We start from the raw sequence: 23,066 nt of genomic DNA, 5'->3' as shown, positions 1-23,066 counted from the left end.
TCTTAAACCTCTGAAGTGACATTTGAGGCAAGCGTATATTGAGTTTGATTAATTATAAAGTAAACTCACTCGTCGCCTTTTAAACATAAATTCATTGTTCCTTATTTCCATTTGTAGAGTGGCAGAGAAAAGCACGAAAGTGCATGAAGGCCCTGCCAACGGCGGAAGTCGAGTCATTCGCCACTTTCGCTCCAGCTCGGTACCCACCCCGCTCGCCATTGAGAACATGGTCCATTCGTCTGCCAATCCACCCATCAAACCAGCCTTGCAGCAAGTTGTCCATATCAATGAGGACGGAGCAGGCGGGGGAGGTCTTTCCTCTCCTCGTAAGCAACCTCCTCCTAAACCAAAGAGGGACCCCAATACTCGTCTGAGTGCATCTTATGAAGCAGTTAGTGCAGGTCTGACGATGGCCGCCAAAGAGTGCTCCACTCCAGAGGGCTACGCTTCACCAGCTGGAAGCCCTCCTAAATCCCAGCTATCCCCCACAGACCCAGCAGGTAAATAATTTCTACTGGACTGTCAAAGATATAACAGATGGCGGTGCCTCATTGCTGTTACATATTGATTTAGCTTTCTTTGTTTTGTTTCTTCCTTAGCCTTGTCCAAACCCCGTCCCCATAGTGATGACTACACAACTATGAGAAAGGTACCACCCCCGAAACCCAAGCGCAGCCCCAACACTAAGCTGACTGGCTCATATGAGGAGATTAATGCTGTAGCACCCCAGCTCCATCAGCTACGCCCAGCTGATGTAAAGTTGGCCCTGCTTTCACGTGGCGGGGGATTTGGAGGCTTGATGCAGAGAGCAGCCTCCATAGATGCTCCACAAGGGGTTGCACTAAGTCTGTTCAAGGGCCAAGATGAAGAAGACATTTACATAGAGATGTTGGGATCCCAGCAGCGGGCACGAAGCCTCCAGGAGCCGCCTGATAGCCCAGAGCAAGCCGACTCGGAAGCTGTCTACGAGGAGATGAAGTATTACCCTTCTGAAGATGGTGGAGCTGCTGCCTCTGTCACCAAACCAGCCAAATTGGAGGCTCTAGGACTCAACTTATTAGGATTGGGGACATCCCCTCCTCAGAGTGCAGAGACTAAACGACTGGCATTGGGGGTGACTGCTGCTTTGGACATTGCTCACTCACATAGCACATCAAACAGTGGAGCTCCCAAAAGCCAGCATGGAAAAGATGGCAGCTGTGACATTCCTGCACCTTTTCCCAACTTGCTTCCCCACCGCCCTCCACTCCTTGTATTTCCGCCCTCCCCTGTCACCTGTTCTCCTGCTTCTGATGAGTCACCCCTAACCCCCCTAGAAGTAAAAAAGCTGCCGGTGTTTGAGACAAACCTCAATTATGCCACTGGGCCAGACAGCCCCCTGTCCCCACAGTACGCCCGCCAGAGGGCTGATTCCTCCCCAAGCCTCACTGTTCTAATGCCAGAGAAGAAGTCCACACCTCCACTCACTCCTCCACCTCCTCCTCCTAGTGCCCCACCTCCACCCTATAGACCTCCTTCACACTTCCCCTTCCCACCTGAGGCCAACTTCCTGGCTCTGACACGAGCAGCATCTGTCACCGGGAGCTCAGATTCCTCCAAAACGTCCTCACAAAGAACAGGCGGGGAGCCGCTGGGGAAGCCTCCTCCCTATTCCCCTGTGAAGGTGTCTCGTCCTGAGCCTCGAAGAGCTCACTCGTGCTCCTCGTCTCCACTGCTATTCAACCCAGCCAACGGCAGGCCCCTGACCAGCCCCCTGGATGAACTCAGCACCCTGTTCAGCTCTGGACGTAGCCTACTGAGGAAGTCTGGCCGCAAGATGAGAGATGGAGGTCTGTCAGTAGACACACACTCCTCGTGTACATACACATTATGAAGTACATGCACTTCCCCCTTTTTCCTTTAATTATTGCATATGTATTAATTTGCTTCCCAAACCACCAATATACGAACCTTTTTGCATTTTGTAAAGAGTTTCCCATTCATTCACTGAATGCACGTGTGTTTCTTGCTGTTGTCTGCCCACAGTTGTGAGGTTATGATCAAAATCCCATCCTGACCTAGGTCAGATGATTTATTGCATGCCATCTGATTACCTTCTGTACAGCAGGAGTAGTTTTACGTGCTTAAATAGGTAATAACAATATCTTTTGTCAATAAATCTGTCACAGATTTTGTTTTGTTTTCGAGTAGTAGAGAGGTAAGATGCGCTGTTATCCAGACCTACATTTGGAAACCCCTTACATTAGATCAGATGTTGTAACCAGCAACCCCCTTTGGCCTACTTGAGGCAACCCATTTGTTACAGCCTCCTGTGTAGTGCCCTTTGGCTGCTGCAGCTGCCTTCTAATATGTTAGGTAATGAGCCAGCTTGTGTAAATCACTTAGCATCACATTGCACTGTAATTATGTTTTAGCTTTGTTATTGTGTGCTATAGCTCTGCACGTATGTAAAGTACATAGAAACTGTGTGTAGTGATGAAAAAGCTGACCTTTACAAAAGAAGAACAAACAGTATTTGTCACACATAGTGAATGAAATGAACTCCGGTCCCTTAGGTCAAAGGTTTCAAACCCAGACAGAGAGAGCGTGAAAAGTAAACTTATCACTGATATTCCACCTTGAGAAACTGTCGCACCCTACTGTCTGAGGCTCTGTTTCCTCAAAGTGTATTAGTTGTGGCTGGGTTAATAATACATGAGCAGGAGAACCAAGAGGATAGCTATGAAATATTTAACAACTCGCTCAGGTTCTACTGAAGGGAGCGAGACTGCCTCGCAGCATTGAACAGCACGTCCTGGACTATTATTTGCATATTCGAGAATTCAGGTGAAAGCATCAGCTAGACACCATGCTAGAGGCTGATTGTGAAGCTAGCTGAGCTGTGATCAAAGCTGTTGTCTCATAGTTCTATAAATACAATAAGTTCAGTGGTCAAAAAGTTGAACTCCTTATAAGAGACGGTATGAGGGCAAGTGAACATGCTTACGCATTTGAATCACATGACATCTTGCGTCTGACCCCTCGTCAGCACCTGCAACTGTACGGGAAAAGTGCTGGCGTCATGGAAACGGTGTGTGTGACAGGGAACCAAGCACTGGTGTATTTTGAGTGGGCAAAGCAAGGCGGCCCTCTTAGATCCATGCGTAGAGAGATGCCAGTGGGCTTAACAGAACGCTCTACTTCCGTTCCCTATCGGCTGTTAAATAACTGAATGTGATACCTGACGCTGTGGGACTGCCCAGGGGTTGCAGTTGCTATCCCGGACATGAAGTGCAGAGCAGCTGACGCTCTTTTCTCCACCCGCCTTTCCTCATCTTCAGGGAATGAGAAAACCACAGGAATGCAAGGGAAAGAGGGCAGGGGGTCTTGGCAGGCTTTAGGAAATCAGAGTCATGAGACACATCATACCTCAGCAGCACCATCCAAAATTTCCAATTTCATTTAGCTTTTATTATGGTCTTTGTGCCTGAATGACTCATCTTTCATAAGCATGAACACGCGCATGGGCTCTGTCTCACTGCATGGCCTTGTGTCCCTTGTAAAAACTCACCTATCCCATGGGATAGTACAGTTTGGTAACTTTATATTTAGGCATCTTGTGACCATGGATGGACCGGGAGGCAAACATTCTCTGTGTGGGACAGCAGCTGATGAATTCTCATTCACACTGCCACACACATATGCACCCACAGTTACTTACTCATGCAGTGTGTAGCATTTGAGCCCCAAGGAGCAGCAGAAGGGAGAAAGGCAGACAGATATTATGAAATATATAAAGAGAGGGTATTCTGATGATATTATGCATGATGGATATTACCGTTTGTAACATGCACCGATATGCAGTTGCATTTCCTCTTGTTATATTCCCACCAGGATTCAATTCTAATATCAATCTGCCAGGGAGGGAAGACTGTGGCTCTGCCCCCACCTCACCATCTCTCCAGCTACAAGACAAGAACGCCAACAACCACTCTCCCCACTCACAAAGCTCTGCCCCTGTAGAGAACGGGAACCAGATCTCAAACGGTAACAGCCCAATGTTGCACATTCACACTCACAATCTTAGGAAGATATTTTTAAATAGCAATGACCCGCTATATTCTTCAAGGTTACTTTGGTAAAGCTTGGCGCGGACTTGCTAGTGGTTTTTAAGCATGGCAAAAATTGAAATCCAAAGCTGTGCACATACAGTGCCTGGATTGAATCAAATAAGTTCTCCATATTTTATGAATGTCAAGGTTACAATGTGTTTTTGACAAATTTCAAGTGTGACATTAAGGAAAACTGACATGGCACCTTCATGACATTTCAGGTGATAAGCAAAGACACACTGAGTTTTTTTGTTTTGTTTTTACAACCTCTGTTATCATATATTAAGACCCTGCCAGCTTCACCACTGTCATGTTGGTACGTAACTATGCATCTAGAGATTAATGGGTGTCAGTCTACTTATAGTTTACAGTTAGTAAAAAGTAGTTAAAATGCCATGTGGTTGTAAATAAGAAATACAGTTCCACCGGCTCTACCTGTGGAGTGACAAAGTCATACACCAGGCCAGTCTTAGCTGCAAACTCTCCTTTTAGCCATTGTAATGCCAGATCCGCACAATCACTTCAATTCATTGTGGAGTGGACTGAAATAAAAGTAGTTGCAGGCTGGGAAGATTGGTAAGTGGAGTTAGAGTTACAAATAACGAGAGGGAAATTAAATGGTATAATCAGGTGACCTGAGAAACTGAGAAGGATTTACTGGAACCAGAGAGTGGTTACTTTATTCTTAAATACCCAGAGAGTTTTGCAACCAAACCATACTCTTGCCTTAACATTTTTCTTTGCATGAAAACAGTTTCTTAGCCCTCTCTAAGATTGCTTGTGTTTGAAAAACGGTGTGTCCTTCAGACTCTACCTGCCTGTGTGTGGAAAGACTTGAGAAGACAGATATCCGTGGTTTGTGAAACGCTTCTTTTTTTGTGTTCAGGGTCGCTGGAGGATGAGAGTCACAGCAAGTCAAACTCCTCCAGCACCCCCTCTTTGCACAGACACATGGATAGTCATCATACTCAGGTAACCACAAAGACAGGCACTTAAACACACAGACACACTTTTGGTGCCTTCATCAGAAGCTATGTACAGATGGCAACAGGTGCAGTTTTTTCTTTGCAACCTTACTCCCCAACACTTTACGTAACACACGGAAGTGCATCTGACCTTGGTGTGTTTAAAACTTGTCATGGGATGCATATATGTATACAGTTAAACACACACACACAGTTAGAGCACGACTATACAGGGAGTGCAGAATTATTAGGCAAATGAGTATTTTGTCCACATCATCCTCTTCATGCATGTTGTCTTACTCCAAGCTGTATAGGCTCGAAAGCCTACTACCAATGAAGCATATTAGGTGATGTGCATCTCTGTAATGAGAAGGGGTGTGGTCTAATGACATCAACACCCTATATCAGGTGTGCATAATTATTAGGCAACGTCCTTTCCTTTGGCAAAATGGGTCAAAAGAAGGACTTGACAGGCTCAGAAAAGTCACAAATAGTGAGATATCTTGCAGAGGGATGCAGCAGTCTCAAAATTGCAAAGCTTCTGAAGCGTGATCATCGAACAATCAAGCGTTTCATTCAAGATAGTCAACAGGGTCGCAAGAAGCGTGTGGAAAAATCAAGGCGCAAAATAACTGCCCATGAACTGAGAAAAGTCAAGCGTGCAGCTGCCAAGATGCCACTTGCCACCAGTTTGGCCATATTTCAGAGCTGCAACATCACTGGAGTGCCCAAAAGCACAAGGTGTGCAATACTCAGAGACATGGCCAAGGTAAGAAAGGCTGAAAGACGACCACCACTGAACAAGACACACAAGCTGAAACGTCAAGACTGGGCCAAGAAATATCTCAAGACTGGTTTTTCTAAGGTTTTATGGACCGATGAAATGAGAGTGAGTCTTGATGGGCCAGATGGATGGGCCCGTGGCTGGATTGGTAAAGGGCAGAGAGCTCCAGTCCGACTCAGACGCCAGCAAGGTGGAGGTGGAGTACTGGTTTGGGCTGGTATCATCAAAGATGAGCTTGTGGGGCCTTTTCGGGTTGAGGATGGAGTCAAGCTCAACTCCCAGTCCTACTGCCAGTTTCTGGAAGACACCTTCTTCAAGCAGTGGTACAGGAAGAAGTCTGCATCCTTCAAGAAAAACATGATTTTCATGCAGGACAATGCTCCATCACACGCGTCCAAGTACTCCACAGTGTGGCTGGCAAGAAAGGGTGTAAAAGAAGAAAAACTAATGACATGGCCTCCTTGTTCACCTGATCTGAACCCCATTGAGAACCTGTGGTCCATCATCAAATGTGAGATTTACAAGGAGGGAAAACAGTACACCTCTCTGAACAGTGTCTGGGAGGCTGTGGTTGCTGCTGCACGCAATGCTGATGGTGAACAGATCAAAACACTGACAGAATCCATGGATGGCAGGCTTTTGAGTGTCCTTGCAAAGAAAGGTGGCTATACTGGTCGCTGATTGGTTTTTGTTTTGTTTTGAATGTCAGAAATGTATATTTGTGAATGTGGAGATGTTATATTGGTTTCACTGGTAAAAATCAATAATTGAAATGGGTATATATTTGTTTTTTGTTAAGTTGCCTAATAATTATGCACAGTAATAGTCACCTGCACACACAGATATCCCCCTAAAATAGCTAAAACTAAAAACAAACTACAAACTACTTCCAAAAACATTCAGCTTTGATATTAATGAGTTTTTTGGGTTCATTGAGAACATTGTTGTTGTTCAATAATAACATTATTCCTCAAAAATACAACTTGCCTAATAATTCTGCACTCCCTGTATAAGGTTTCTGTTTGGGTTTGTTAACATTTTAAGTGGACAGGGAAGTGGCCTCTTTCAGTGGCATGCATCACTTGTGATGTGAGCTTTTTGTGCTTCCAAGGACAGGTGTATAATTACAGGATAAAATATTTTTGGTTTATATTTGTTTAGTTTTTTGCACTCATATGCTTACATGAATGCACATACTCTGAATCTCATTATGTTGAGCTCATTAACTACCGTATGGTTGTAGACGAACCTTTTGAAAACTGAGCCTTACCACTGACTGATGAATGTGTGTCATAGAAAGTCTAATTTTAACTTTTAAGATGATGCACACAGGTGGAGCACAGATGAAAAACTGGTTTTATTTTACATGTTTAAAAAAAAACCCCACATCATAGTTTGGGGCCTGTACCAAAGTTAGCAGGAAAGAACTCAACTGAATAAATAAAGCAACTTATCAAAATAACAAATAAAACCAATTTAAACTTCCAGAAAAAAAGTGACATAGCAGATGAGAGAAAAAAAGGGCAACAAATCAAATCAGTCCGTTTCGTTATGTCTGTGAAGGTTCTCAGTCATCCAGGTCATCGTAGTCTAAAGCTACATTCACACTGCAGGCGAAAGCGCATCAAATCCGACTTTTTTGACCCTATGCGACCCATATCCGATCATGGTGTGACAGTGTGAACGGCACAAATCCGATATTTTCAAATCCGATCTGGGTCACTTTCGTATGTGGTACTGAATCCGATGCATATCTGATGTTTCAGAAAGCGACAGTTGTTTGAACGGTCAGGTCGCATTAAATCCGTCTTTTACGTCACTGACACAAGACAGACGCCAATTATCAGCACCCGAGAAGACATCGTGAACGATTCCTGGCCATCCAGTGAAACTGTTGGGAAGACAGCGTTGGAGAAACGTGACTATTTTATTTGTACTGTATAATCTGCAGATTCTGACAGAAATCTGCAACTATCCTTTGAAGCACCGCTCCTCTCTGAAACAGCAATAAGGATCATTATTAGGCCATATGTAAATAACAAAATAACTTAAAGCAAAATTGGGAAACGTAAAATCCGAAACAAGTCTTTATATTAACGGCCATCAGTCAAACAAGACTGTTTGGTCTGGGTCTAAACAGAGCGCGTTGTGTGTGACGTCTTCTTTTTGCGCATGTTGGCCGCCTTGAGGGTTCACACTAGAGCACGTTTGCTGTCACATTTTATTTGTAGTGTGAAGAAGCAGACAAAAAATCTGATTTGATCAAAAAATTGGAATTGAGCATTAAGACCTGCAGTGTGAACGTAGCCTAAGAAGCTTGGAAAGAAAAGTGCCATCTGAGAAGCTTCTTCAGTTCTAAGAGCAATTGGTGGGACCCAGATTTAAGCCCTATAGGGAGTGTCCCTACGAGGGTCACTAATCACACGAGCCAAGATGTGAAAACGAGTGTGCGTCACAATCAGCCAAGGTTTTGGGTGAACCCATTATGATGCTAAGTCGACTAATTCTTCTAAATTTGAAAATCCACACTGGAATGACTGAAAATGCTTACATTCCTGTATTGCGCATGCATGAAATGTAAGACGATTCGACCTGCTCATTTCCGGCTCTTTGAAATTTTGCAGCAAAATGTTGAGGAAAAGCACCGAGTTTTTTTAATGGACTAACAATGAGGTGGAGTTGTTGCTGCGAGTAACACAAAAGTACAAAGTTGCAAAAGCGAGTGAGAATTAAAGAATTTGAAGAAAAGCTATCTGGACCATGTACAGACTGATATTGATCTTTAAAAGGGCTGTCAAAATTGAGAGCAAACAAAACAATTGCTGCATAATGCGCTCCGCCATCTCAGTTTAACTGGTCACATGACTGCATCATATGACTAAAATGCGTCATCGTTTTAAAAAGTCTCAGTTTATGCAGTCTCCACTGCGCCGCAAAAACGCCGTTTTCAAATGTATCCGCTTTGGAGAGCATTTTCAAAAAGCTCCATTTTCCTTGACCAAAAACGCCGTTTCAGTGTGAGCGGAAAGCCAAAGCGGAGAGAAAAAGATGCTTTTTCAAATAAAAACGTATTAGTGTGGACATGGCCTCAGAACATTATGTGACTTATTGTGATCAACTGACCCAAGGTGTGAGTGGGCGTTAATGCTCCTGGGTTGGGATCTCAAAACTGGATTGTAGATGGCAGACAGTTGGTGTCGTAAGCCACCGCCTCTGTTCAAATATGATCATTCACAGTGGACATAGATGGCTTTCATTCCTCTTTCAAACCATCTGTCTTTGTCCAAAATGTGAACACTGGCATCCTTGAAAGAGTGACCTTTGTCCTTTAGATGCAGGTGTACATCTGAGTCTTGTGCTGTCAAGGTGGCTCTTCTATGTTGCGTTTATCTCTCTTAGAACTGAAGAAGCTTCTTGGATGAGAGATGAAATGTCTTCAAGAACTTAAAGAATTCCAGATGCTTTTCTTTTGCTTTTTGCAGGAAGAGCCGCACAGGAAGAAAGAAACTTTGCACTTGAGAGAGTAGGGTTTAAATCCAATATCACACAAAAACTTAACACTGGCTTCTTTTTGGCTTCTTTCTTTTGAGTTGTTCTGTGTTTAATGCACAAAGAAGCAAAGGACGTTCTGTTCCACTCTCAGAAGAGTTCAGCGCACGCTATTCGTAGGTAAACTTCACTAGAGATGTAAAGGCACGCTGTGTACCCACTTGACAATCCTCAGGTTGATTAAATATTTTATCGCTCCATTCAGAATTGGATGAGTTCACCTTGTGCATTGAGTATCTGAAGCCTGTTTGTGATTGCTTAGTGCTCCTTTCTTACAGCATTTTAAAGTGTGAAGCACATGTAACCATCTACTTTGGACTAGGCTGTTGTCTTGTACATAAATGCCTGTTTTCTTTCTCTTTCTATGAATCTAATAGCTTGGCTGTTATTCTCACTGCCTCCTATATTTTCCAGAGGGGTCATCTCAACTTTTCTCCATTCGGTGCGGGGGCTGCCCTCTAAAACAGCGAGGGGGGCACAGGGGGTGGGCTCGCTGTGAGCCCTCGTGCACATGTAGGGATGTGGTGAGTGTACGTCATGCCGTGCCCCTCTCTGCCCTTAATCGCAGTGTTTTTCATCAATCCAGTGTGCAGTCAAATCAGTAATGATTCATAAAACTTCCAGAAGGTTTGTCTGAGTCAAAATTAAAATGGCAAAAATGTGTTTATGGAGTAAGAAGGGAATTTATTGTTTTAGCTTTTATGGAAATCGGTGGCTGCGGTTATCTGAAATTAATTCTAGTTTAATATTACACAGGATGTGAAGTCTGAACTCATGGCTGAAAATAAGATGTAAAAATTCTAATCAGAATTTCTGGCAGTTGTCATAAAAAATCAAATCTTCTGAAAATATGGGTCACTGGAGAAGCATTTTTGAAAACCACTGCTGTTGCAGGACATCATCTCGGCTCTCAGGAGTCAGAGGAATCCTGAGTCGATGACATTTACGCTCTTCTTTTTTTATCCCTCATTTCTGGAAGGAAACTGCAGCTCACAGGTTAAATAGATCTGAATACCCACACATGTGGAGAAATCCTTAGGCAATTGCACTTGTTCCTTTTTGTTGCTGTCCTCCTCAGCACAAAAAGTCACTATACAGTGTTTTTCCTGAGAGTCTCAAGCTCGAGCTGCAGTTTTTATTGCTCTTCATCTGCTGGGATTTTTACGTTGCTGAATCCATCACTCGATTCCCTTTTAACCCTTCCTCAGACTCTCTCTGGCATCACTGCATCATCGCTGTTCACCGGTGTTTCGCTTTCTTGATCACCTTCATCACTGTGAGTTTATACACGATCGTGAGGTGGGAATAACTCTGTGCTAGACCGTTTTTATGTAGGTTTCTCAGAACTACTGGGATAAATAAAAAGGAAAGGATGAAGGAAGATGAATGGGCAGCTCATTTAAGAATGAATGGACTGGTTTGTTTGGGTCTTCGCCGTGAATAGCGAGCAGCAGTCTAGACTAATTATATAAAGACTTGACAGACTGCTAAATGATTGAATGGTACAAAGTATGATATTTTTGTTTATCCCTTCAGACAATGACTTGGCAGGGCATTTGAAATAGGAGTGGTCACATGTGCTACTCGGGAACATGTGACATGTGACACCTATTTTTAAAATGTATCGGACTAGACAGAGATCCTTACATGACTCCACAGGAACTATTCAGGGGAATATCAAAGGAAAACATCACACATAAGTCATCCCGAGATAGCAACATATCATCCTGTCTGCAGTTTCTTTTATTCTACTTGTTTTATTCTCTATGATCGACCTGTCCTTGGCCACCCAGTTATAGAAATATTAGCTGTTTAGTGACCTTTCTCTTTTTTTCTATCTGCTTTGACTAACACATAAAAGAAACTCTTTTGGAATTTCATGTGTTATTGTTTGTCAGATAATAAAAAATGCAATTTATATTCTGTGAAATCCTTTCTAAGTCATATCTAGTGCTGTGGGTACAAACAATCAGAGAACGCGGTGTTTTAGTTTTCTGTATCTGAGGGTGTATACACAGTAGCGTGCATGCAGTAGCTGTTTACACCTGGGAATGTGTGCGTTTTATGTGGAAAAGCTCTGAGCTTATTGGAATATTTTGTGGCCTCGGGATATCCTTCCTGTGAGTGACAGTTTGGAATGACTACTATCCCACATTACCATGCTATTACCATAACAATCCATTCACATGTTGGTATGGATCTAAACCCATCCCCCCACCACTTCCCCCAACACAGAAGGGTGTGGTTTAGATTTCAGAGTGCTGTTATCTGGAGTAAAGTCGCCATCAGACAGCTTTGAAATGTCAAAAAGCGATTTTATTTTCTAAACTTAACTTTGTCATCTCGCCTCGATGTCATGATGACATTTTGAAGACAAGCATTAAACTGTTTTACATTTCAGACATCAAGGCCAGAAACCGTAAATGTTTCACAGTTATTAATTTGAAAAAAACTGTATCTGATGTTTACTGTGTGTGTGTGTCCATGAACAGTACAGTCATGCATTGCAGAGGGACACAGTGTTCCTACTTATTTTCTGTTCCAGTAGCCAGTGTTCCTCGCTGGCGCCAGTGCAAAGAATAGCCTGGCAGGGAGGTGTAAATTATGGATTAGCTTGTTGAGTATTGTGCTAGTGCAGGCAATCTATCTCAATGTATGTTTGAGCGTTTGGGTGTGCATGTATAGTAGGTATGTGCAGGTATGTTTGTCAGAGTATCCAATCGGTGCAATGTTTTTTCCCCGGTCTGTGTGTGTGTGTGGCATAGCCTATGACTCCCTCACTAAACACATGACATGTTTGGCAGTTGACTTGGAAAATGTTACATTATAGGTACTACTGAGCTGATTTAGCTCACTGCTCGTACTTCAGCAGAGTGGAAAAACTGATAGGTGTGAAGAGAAACAACTTTGTTAATAGTTGTTTCATAGGGCCCGTGGGAGCACTTAAAGGTGTTTTTGAAGCTTTACATCGTCAGTAGCAAGCAGTAGGTTTAGGGTGCAGCAGTGGGGGTAAGGAAAGTTGAAATCACAGAGAGAGAGAGAGAGAGTGTTTTCATAGTATTTATTAAAATGAACAAAACAACAGTGGGATATTTGGATCTTTGTCTTAAAAGCGTTCACCTTTGAGCTCTTTTTTCTTAGGCTGCCAGCATAACACCCCTACCTCCCAGTTTCTAATCAGGTTTGGATGACCAGGCTGTTGTTGTTGTTTTTTTTGCCCTGTTAATGTTATTATTTTTATGATGCTTGTGCAGTCACTGTTTATCATCCCACCCCTCCGCTCCGATCATGGCTTGTCAATTGGACTTCCTTGTATTCTTCCTTCTGTGCCCCAGGTGTTCCAGCGGCTACGTCTGTCCAACGGGGATGAGAGCGCCGCCCTTGGAGAGCTTCTGCGATGGCGGCGATTGCAGTGTGAGGGGCGGAGTGACTGGAAGCGCCGCCCACCTAAGTCCCCACCCCTGCCCCCCACGCCCACCTAAGTCCCCACCCCTGCCCCCCACACTGCTCTGGACCAACAGGAAGGCCCCTCCATGATGGAGGTTTTCTGATAAAGTCACATACGTTGGCTATGAAGTTCCTCCCTCTTTCTTCAGCCACACTTCCACGAGCTTTTCAATTTTATTCGTTTCCCTTTTTTTTGTTTGTTTTTGATCTGTTAACCTCTGTCCCCATTGACTAAGCTGAAGCTCCAAGAATGAGCCTAGTCCGTGGGGTGAAGGTCCTGCTTTTTCCCTTTGCACTCAACTGTGGGGGATTCCCTTACTTATGTGATAGAAACTCAGCACCATGTGACAGCTAACTGATACTAACTGATATCCATGAAAAATGACTGCAAAGCAGAAAAAGAATAGATGCGGGATAGTCTGTGATGACATATATGATCAAAAAGAGAAAAACACTGACTTGTCTATTTATTTTCAGCTCTTCTAAGATGAAATGACTGACGCTGATCAATAGGAGGCTTACAAGCAAAGTAGTTGACCTGGGGTTTAGATGCCGAATGGCCATCTGATTTGGATCGTATGGCCTCATAAGATGAGCTGCTGCATTAAAATGAGCTCCACTCTAAAACCCGGTGCTGATTATACTTGACGTGCTGTGATGTTCCCGTGTGATGCTTTCTCATATGTGCACACCTCAGAAAGTCTCAGAAAGTTTACAAGTCAACCAACGCCTCTGGAGACCTTCAGTTTTGAACAACACTTTACTGGCTTAGACATGGGACCTTTTTCAGGTACACAGCTCTCATTTAGCGTCTCATGTGTGGGCTCTAAGTGCTACTGCAGCCCTGGCAGCAAGGGGCCCGGGGTCAGGGTAACCTCAGTATTATCCCAAGGTGCACTTCTCTTCCCCCTTGTTACCACCAGCCTGTGAGAAAGCCCTCTGGCCAATCCTAAACTACTGCACTTACCTTTACTAGGAGACGGGGATCCAACTAATGAGCATACTTTGGCTTTATGTATAAAGGTAAAGCTGAGATTTTAAAAAAAGAAAAGAAAAAAAAAGCTTTAGCCGATAGGTATTTAGTTCATGTTCTGAACATGAAACTCTGTGCCAAAGTGATACAATGTGTGAAAGCTATATCTAAACTAACAAGTATAGTTATTAAAACTGATGCGTACGGTAGTCTTCTTATGCTTGTATACTGTATGTACAGACTGACAAATGACCAAATCATAGCTGTTGTTGCAGTTCACTGGTGATCCTGTGTGGACTAAAAACATTAAAAAGTGTTTAAAATGGGTATAAAACTGTTCACACTCTTAACGTGTCTCATCAGCATCTGAACAGGTTAATGCGTTTTTCAGGAGACCTCACGCACAGATGAACCTGATTATTGTACAGATCCCTACTTCGTTGTTGTGTCCTCGCAGGCGCCTATTTTTTACCTTCTCTGTCCTGTCCTCATCTTCTTTTCCTTTCCCGTACTTGACCCAAAACAAACAGACCCCCTTGCCCTTTCCCCTACTTGACCCACCCCACCTCCTCCAGTGGATCAAACCGGCTTTACGGGTGTTTCCATGGTAGCCACAGTGTAAATAGTGAATGGTGTCATATGTTTTAGCTTTTACTATAGAAGAAAAGCACGGCGGTTGACCTTGAAGATGAAAGACAAGGATGAGTATATAATACTGTGTATGGTGAAACTGAGATTGAAGAATGTCTCGGGTTAGATGCAATGCTGAGAGAAAGAGGTCTATTTTAAGATGTGAATATCTTTTCTTTTTTTTCTTTTTTTTAGAACGACTGTCTACGGTTATGAAAATTCGTTTATACTCTATTTAATGATTTGTTTATTCCCCTTCGACCCCATTGTTCTGCTCCCTGATGCAATGCAGATGTTCTAAATGTATATGGATGTTTTATTGCACAATGTTTATGTGGTGTTGTGTTGACCTCTGTAATGGGCTGGGTGTGTCTAGACAAGGTGTTCGATCTTTAAAGATCCAGTCTGAATTGTTAGAGCCTCCAAGTATCAATAGCTCTAATAGATTTCTCATTCCCACTGATCACCCACAAGGCATTTAAATTGGTTCAGAATTGCAAATTAGCAGCGCCATCGCAGGATCGATTTCGGTTGTTGTCGGCGTGCGAAGGTGCACAAATATTCAAGAGCCCGTTGAAGGCGAACTTGCCCAGTTGTGTTTTGGTCTGACTGGCTGAATGTACAAATGCAAAATTTTTATTCCACCATCCTGTGCACATCTTTGAATCTCTTTGTATCTTATTACCGGAACATGCGCCTGAATCAAAACAGTGTACCTAACTGCTTAATGTGATTATTGTCTTCAGAAGTTGTGTATGCAGTTCATTTTTTTCAAGCAAGTATAAGGTATTGATTTGCCCCATATATCACACCTTGTGCACTGTGATTTGGGGCTGCATGAGCACTGCAATGGAGAAATATATCAAACATTTTCACACAAGTAGTTGTGTGTTTCATCTGCGATCAAACAAAAGACAGGAACCAAGACTAAGCTCGTCAACCTTGCTAATGCCATTGAAAGAATTTCTAGCTTTGGTATTTATCCTTCAGTATAATCAGAGTTATGGTTGGTCGTGTGCAGTTTTGTGTATACTTATGTTTATGGAAGTCATGAAATGAGGACATTTTTAAATTGTATTTTAAAGCATATCAGTGGTTTTTACCTTGCATGACCACATGTTGGGTGTCCTCCCCGTATAACATGCTCGTGCAGAAAAGATAAAGGCTGTCTAATGTGAAGAACTGCTTCCCTCTGCACTGTGAATCACTCCACTGTCCCCCACTGTCTCGGCTAAACACATCATCCATCCATATCCACATAAACCCATCTGCTAATATGTCCACTTCATCACATACAAATCTTGATGAATTCGCTCACTCTGAAGTAAGCTCCGGCAGCCAAAATACTGCCAGTCATATTCGTTAGCCAGGAATCTATAAATCCTCTGCTCTGAGATCACCTCTCTGGTGCTACTGCCAGTGTACAATGGCCATCTATTGTCTCCAGTCCACTTATAGTTGTCCAGAGAGACATGATATTTCAGCACTGCCTTTCATATTGTTGTTGTTGTTGTTTTGTTTTTTTTTATTGTAATCTTTCTTTTGTACATGACATACAGTATATTTTAATCTGCATACATATGTGTTTGTGGAAAGAAAAAAATGATTGTGATATTTCAGAATTATTATGTTCCCAATTTTTTAAGTACTGTACTTGTACAGCAATAAAGCACAATTGTGTCAATGCGAGTCTGTGTGTGTGTGTGTGTGTGTCTATATTTAAGTAGCCACTGTGACATTACCCATTGTTTGTAAAACCTAATTGTGAACCCTCAGTTTTAGCATTGACCTTTTTTCAAACACTCACAATCAAATGCAGCAATACAACTGTTTTAAGATGCCAGATTTAAATCCCCCTTCTACTTGCATTATTTGGCCGGCCGTGTCACTTGAGCATCGGCACAAAATCAGTTTCAGGAAAGAATAAATAAAAGTTCAGATAAAGCATATTTCTAAAAATAAAAAGTCTGTTTTGACAAAAGATTTTTCCGCTTGCTACAAAGTGTAACCTGTTTTTTTTTTTTAACCCACATCTGCAAGCCTCCAGACAGTTCCTCTCTTGTCAGCCCATTACTCCATCACTTGCAAAATCAACAAACTGTGCAAGATGCTCTGCATAACTGCAATTTCAAATAAAAAGCTACAGCATTCAACTTTCTATGGAATTTAGTCACGTTTGACTATGATTCCTGTTGATTTCTCTTTTATTTAAATAGGGGTAGTTTTCAAGTTCAAAAAGTAGTAGTGGTGGGGTGACATAATGAAAAATGTGAACAGAATGGGATACAGATCATCCCAGACCCCTGACATGTCCTCTCTGCTCTCAAGGGATCACCAGATATTAAAAGTGATAGTCATTTCTCATTTTATTGTTTTTTCGTGCTGGAAACCTCCCATCCCCTCGCACTCCCCTGCCAATTCCTGTCCTGGGTGTCACAGACACTAGCTGGTGACAAGTACCACACCAATAAAATTACTTTGACTTTTTGGATTCCATAGCAAGCCATATTATTTGTCAAATGATGACAGTAAAAATGCTCCAAAAGGCACCAGAAACATAGTTGAGATGGTTCTGATACTTTATAAACTTTCTAGTGAGTTAAACATTTTTATGTATGACCACAATGCTGCAATGTAGCTGCTTAAGTAAGCAAATAAAAGCAATGAATCCGTAAAGAAGTATAAGTACAACGTAATACAGTGATTAGTAATTAAAGTCCAATATTTGTCCAGTGTTTCCAGTGATGTACTTTGGTGGGGTTTTTTTATGTGTGCGCATGTGTGTATGTGTCTTAATATTTCCATGAAGCACACATTATGACAAGAGGAGCGCAATACATGCAGTGTTGAGCATAATGCTTGGTTGAAGTGACATTTCCCATGATGAGAGGGTGTGCTTCTAGCTATTTACTAACCTGTGGTTTTTCAGTTAGTAATCAGGTCAAGACAAGCAGGATTCAGTTGTCTGTTTGTTTTCCAAGCTACCAAAAAAAGTGTTTGCCTCAAGCGTCACTGGAAAGCTTCACCTCAGAGGGGGGGAGCCAGCGTTTGAAGTTGATGCCTTAGTGTGTATCACTGTAGACGGCTTCTATCAAAGGGCACTAACACACGCACTGCCAGGTGTGTCAACTGTGTACTCTGGAGTTAGAAACGTCATCATCAAGTCACATTAAATTTATATTGCCCAGTTAAACAAACTGGCATAACTTTGGATTATTATAGTTGGATTATTGGTTGTTAATAGAACTGCATTGGGGTTTTCGTTCATTCTGTAGCAATCGTATAAACATACAAACGCAAATACAAACAATTTTAGATATTGGTTTGAGGTTTTATATTTAACATATATTTTAACATATATTTACATGGTAGCCCTACAAATCTCACAAAGCTCTTTAGTCATGCAGAAGATCTTATCAAGTGTTTCTTTATCAGAATAGCAGAATACTGAACAGTCTTAACCTCTTAGAAAAACACACATTCATTTGTATTTGCTCATTTAGTTGCTTCTAATGCACGCAAGGATAATGGTAACTGTAAATATTTATCCTAATAAAACTTGCATAATGTATGCGTGCTAGAATATTCCTCCAAAAATATTAGCAGTTCAACAAACTTTTGCTTGCACACTGCAGGATCCTGTAGAAAAACCGGAAAATGTTTGTAGATGCCACTTTGTGGGGGATAAAATATCAACTTTGAATTACAATCAGATTTGGAAGGTTTGGGAAACAGTTTGTGTTTGGATGATTCAGGCTGAACCATTTTAACTGATTATATGGGTGCAAAACATGCTGAAGAGTGAAAAGGCATTTCTAATAACAAGTGAATCACAAATAAGTCACTTAGAAGTGACTCGTTGTACATGTGAGGTCAAGTAGCATTTGATGACAAGTTCCAGTGAGTCTGTTTCTGCCTAAGGCATTTGTTTTTCTTCCTTGAGTACCTTCCAAGGAAAAACCTCAGAAGTTAAAAAAACACAGCCAATGCAAAAATGCCTGAAACTCAAGTTCTGAACTGTATATGTGCTGTTGGTGTCTTTTGGAACATTTTAATAGATTATCTGACTGATTTTTTTTGTATCTTGCTGTGTTGTAAAGCCATCCAAGAAGTTTGTGCCTCACTTTGGATAAGTTGTGTTCCAGTTTTTTATTAGTCTGTTACTTAGTAATAATTAGAAAGTATGTATTATCCCCATACAGTATTTTAGTGCAGCTTGCTTTAACCAAGCTAGGTACCCTTAGCTGATAATTTAGTAGTAATTACCACTCCAACTTCTGCTTTTGAAAGAAAACACAAGACAGTTCTATGATGCTAATATTGCTAAAGAAGCTTTAAAATGATGAGTAAAAGAGGTACGCTATAAGCACACTCACTATAGAACATTTGCTGTAATTATCCTTTAATAAATAAAATCATTATTATTCATTTCACACGCTCTGTAATATAACAAAATAAGAATGCATGAAACCTCAGCTTTTAATGTTCTGTGACTATTTCAGCAATAATGTGCAAAACAACTTTTTTTGTCTTCCTTTCTTTTCATAAAAAAATCCACTTTAAGAGTTAACACAGGGGCAATGGAGGTATTCTCATCCACTGTTTGACCATCAATCTAAATCTTACTCCCCAGCATCTGAGGTCTCTTCTCTAATTTATCTCTTCCACCATAAGTGGCACGAGGGCCATTCCGTCATTTTTTCAGGGTTGAAAAGATCCACCATCACATGGGAGGAGGGGATAAATGACCCAGAGGCAATTTAGACTGAACAGCCCTTCGACAGTACACCAGCTAGCACTGAATCAAAGAAGCCTCCTTTTCTTTGTTTCCCATTTAGGTCCCTATGTGGTCAAGTTTGCCTTTATTTATCCTTTGTTTTGTCTTATTCACTTTGCTCTTCATTATTCCCCAAAGGATACCCTGAAGATCAATTTGTATCCATCTATGCCCAATAGTAGTATTTGTCTGAGTTCTGTGGCTTGTTAAAAACAACAGCAAGCGAAGAACCTGACTGAGGTGAGGCCAGGGTAACCATCTGACACTTTCAAGTATAGTAGCGACAGAAAATACATTTAATTTTGACAACTGACCCTCTACTAAATCCCACTGCTCAACAGGAATCAAAGAACAAGCTTTGGATCTAGGAAAATTTGGTAAAAGTACAATATCCAAACTGGCTAGTTTGTATGCAAGCTGTATGTGAGAGAAATACAGTTAAATGCGGACAAAAGTGGAAAATGTCTGCCTGACGAAATACCGAAGTTCAGCAAAGCAAGTGAAAATCTTATGAGGCAAATGCTGTATTAGATTTTGCACCGAGTTACTTGAGCTTGTGAAACGGCTGCTCATACAAAAGAGTGTCCTCTATAAATAGATAATAATGGATAAAATCAACTTTAGTTACAGGTTCCTGGTCCTAATACATCCTGGTTCACTGTCACACTGCCAGGATGTACTGGATCGTACCACTTTTTCATATGTTCATATGCAAAAAATGTGTTAAAGGCCAATACAAGTCATCTGATGTGGTTCCATGTCTCGTCCATGTTACATATCAATCATGCGATGAGGATGCTGACTGCCTCTCCGTCAGAGACACAAGTTTAACAACTAAACACCAGAAACAGCGTTTACATCCTAACACGTGACAGAATGTAAAGCAAAACGCAACGAACGGATAACTTTTTGGAACTTATCTGTGACTCCATCTTGTTGTTCACTTGCAGGTCCTGGAAATGTCCACAAAAAAGTACAAGCCAAGCAACGCTAAGACTGAATAAATAAACTTTAGATCTTTGCTGTGTTTGTTTTTGAGCATATCAAGAGTTGTGTTTTGTATGTGCTTGGCTGAACTCAAAAACAAAGTTCCCATTCGCAGTATTCTGGACCCTGTCCATTAGTCAACACAAATAAATGATGCTTGCAATCAGTATTTGCATAAAATGTTTGCATCATCTCATGCCAGATTGTTATTGTTCCCAGGAAGCACTGAGTGGTTGCTCAACAGAGTGTGTGGGAGTGGTGGGAAATAGGGGACTACCGTATGTAGCATGCACAATGGGAAGGAGAGATTGATTATCCATGCTTGTTTCAGTCTAGAAACCACAACCATGGACACATAGACTATTTGTCTGTGGGTTTATTTGGTTCCAGTTGGTGCCCTGTACTGCTGTAAGGAACCCTGCAGTCATTTTTTAACAAGGTTATGCCTTTTAACTCACAAATCTTAAACCAGTGCCGCCTTTGTTTGTCTGCAGTATCGTTAAAATTGGGAAAATCCCCTCATTTTTTACTCTAGGCATTTATATTTTACTGTCGGACGTCATTAATAAAGTGATAGTATCAGTTAGTATTTTGTCATATTTCTTGTCCACGGTCTGTTTGTGCTTGTGTTTTCTCTTGAGGCAAAAAAAAACAAAAAAACAGGAGGGGGGCTCTTCATGAGATGACTGTTATTGTAAATTGGTGCTCTGTAAATATAATTTAATTTAAAAAAAGGGGGGGGGGGGGGGGGGGGGGGAATCTGTGGAGAGGAAGCAGGTGAAGGCATTTCTTCCATCTGCAACATCAAAGGCCATGAAACACAGAAGTAAACACAATTCCCACCTCTATTGATTATTTGAGCACTGGTGGGGGGGCTTTTAGGTTTATGTTGACTCATAAACAACCTGGGGACTGGTTTGCTCCAGTCTGATCGATGCCACAAAGAAAAGGCACCGGTGTGAGTTTTTCACTCAGAATGGACTCTTTGCCTGGTTTAGTTATAGGGTTATAATAAAAAAGGACGGACAAGCACTTCAGTGTTCATTTACAACTTCACTTTGCTGCCAGCCCCATTTTTCACCTCCTCTTCTTCCCATCATCCCATTTTGACCATCCTGCTTTGACCCAACTCTTGTTGCCTCTTCACCTCTTCACCCAACGCACGCATTGGCATAGCCTTAAATGCACTGCTGGCTGAGAGCGTGAAAATCAATACCATCATCTCAACACTGCCTCAATTTTCAATTAACGACTCAGAGGTCTGTCTCTCCAGACACATCCATCACATCAACCTTTGAAACATGAGATTAGACACAAACACACATGAAGTGGCTCCCAATTTGCAAGATGCAACCTGCAGAAAAAAATATTTAAGACAAGTTTCTTAAAGGTAAACTTATGAATACTTTATGCATGCAGTAGAGCAACAGTCCATGTAATGTTAAAAGGGTTCCCTGTAGTGAACAACCTGACAATAATACAGTGTTTTAGTGGCATACATTCATTTTGTTGCTTTAGTTTGATGAACCACAACTCTGCTCTTATAACACTGTATTTTCTAACAAGAACAGAAAGAGAAAAGGGAACCCAGTGGACAACTGGGAGAGGCACATCAAAGTATCAAGACTGAGAAACATCCATCGCATGTTCTCAAATGAGAACAGGCAGATCCAGGATGCTGGTCAGAAAAAGGTGCATGTGACACCGCCCACTAAAAAGAAAAAATTAGTTTGAGGTGTGTGGGGGGCATTTTAAAAAGAATGAGAAAAGCAGTGGTTTTGAGGTGGTGGTAAAGTAGGCGATTTCACAAGGATGAAGGGGATTTTCGACAAGAGTCATCACTAGGGGTTTTTTTTCCATTTGTTTCCTTGTTTGCTTTTTTCATTGCTAAATCAGAGCTCCAGACTGTTAGCAGTATTTAGATGGAAGATTGTCTTAGATTGTCCCCCTACAGTGGGGAGCCCAGGGAAGTCCAAATCCTGTTTGGGTGTTGTGGGAACACACTGACCAAATGAAACACTGAAGCACCCACACAGCTAGTGTGAAATGTCACCATTGCACAAGCACGGTTTCCATCAGCCCATGTGATGAGATATGCATTGTGCCAACAGCTCCATCAAACATATCCAGCACAGAAAATCTTTCCCCCATCTGAACTTGATCAACATACACTTAACTCTCTAATGTAAAAACACAATGGTCTCACGCGCTCAAGCTTCAGAAAAGCAAAACAAAGAGATAAATCACTGACATTAAATCAGTAATACTTGATGAATACTATCTGCCCCGCCCTCCCAGAATCCAGATGGCAGTAAGTGAATCATCTTCCTTTTATGTTCTTTTTAGTCAGCAGAGATTAAGACTGTCTTTGTTTAACAAAGCAGTTAACAGAGTTCCATACTCCTGACAATGTCAGACACACATATTCGCTTATATAAACAAATATAAACGCAGTTAACTTAAAAACTGATTTCTGCTCCCAGTCTGATACTTCACAGTTGCTCAAATGTTTTATATATGTTAAAACTGTGTAAAGGTAGTAGCAGGCGCTTCTAGAGCACCTCCCCTATATTAGTATCAAGGCAGCTTGCAAAATAATTTGAAGATAGCATTCCTGGAAACTCTGAATTTATGTCAATAACCTTTGTATTGTTTCCATAGCAACTGAAGGCCCTGTCAGTGCAGTGTAACCACAGTGCTGCAATGGTGCTTTTCTCCCTCAGGTCACTTTTCTAAGGACCTTTCTTTGCCTCTGTTTGTTATATGTTAAATTTACATTAAAAACCCACTTCCACAAGTAAACTCATACCACTTGATGAGATAGTCTATATGACTATGTGGAGTGGAAACAAAGGAAATGCAC

General features: G+C 41.7%; 1 protein-coding gene across 6 annotated transcripts in view; it reads left to right on the top strand.

The window, feature by feature from the left end:
• The window catches only part of myo16 (myosin XVI), a 114,402-nt gene extending 98,279 nt beyond the window's left edge, over positions 1 to 16,123 (top strand). For 3 of the 6 annotated variants that reach the window (XM_076874870.1, XM_076874869.1, XM_076874867.1), the window contains exons 31-35: positions 118 to 500; positions 600 to 1,829; positions 3,874 to 4,026; positions 4,978 to 5,063; positions 12,725 to 16,123. In XM_076874870.1, coding sequence (XP_076730985.1) covers positions 118 to 500; positions 600 to 1,829; positions 3,874 to 4,026; positions 4,978 to 5,063; positions 12,725 to 12,871 — 1,999 coding nt within the window. In that variant the 3' untranslated portion in view covers positions 12,872 to 16,123. Of the gene's footprint in view, positions 1 to 117; positions 501 to 599; positions 1,830 to 3,873; positions 4,027 to 4,977; positions 5,064 to 9,322; positions 9,914 to 12,724 lie in introns of those variants that run through there. The other 3 variants (XR_013093452.1, XM_076874868.1, XM_076874871.1) reach the window with 3 other exon arrangements.
• The last annotated feature ends 6,943 nt before the right edge of the window (positions 16,124 to 23,066 follow it).

Source organism: Maylandia zebra, linkage group LG16, assembly GCF_041146795.1.
Source record: "Maylandia zebra isolate NMK-2024a linkage group LG16, Mzebra_GT3a, whole genome shotgun sequence".
Taxonomy (NCBI): Eukaryota; Metazoa; Chordata; class Actinopteri; order Cichliformes; family Cichlidae; genus Maylandia; species Maylandia zebra.
The sequence above is the reverse complement of the archived record's forward strand: the minus strand, read 5'-3'. Positions and strand labels throughout refer to the sequence as shown.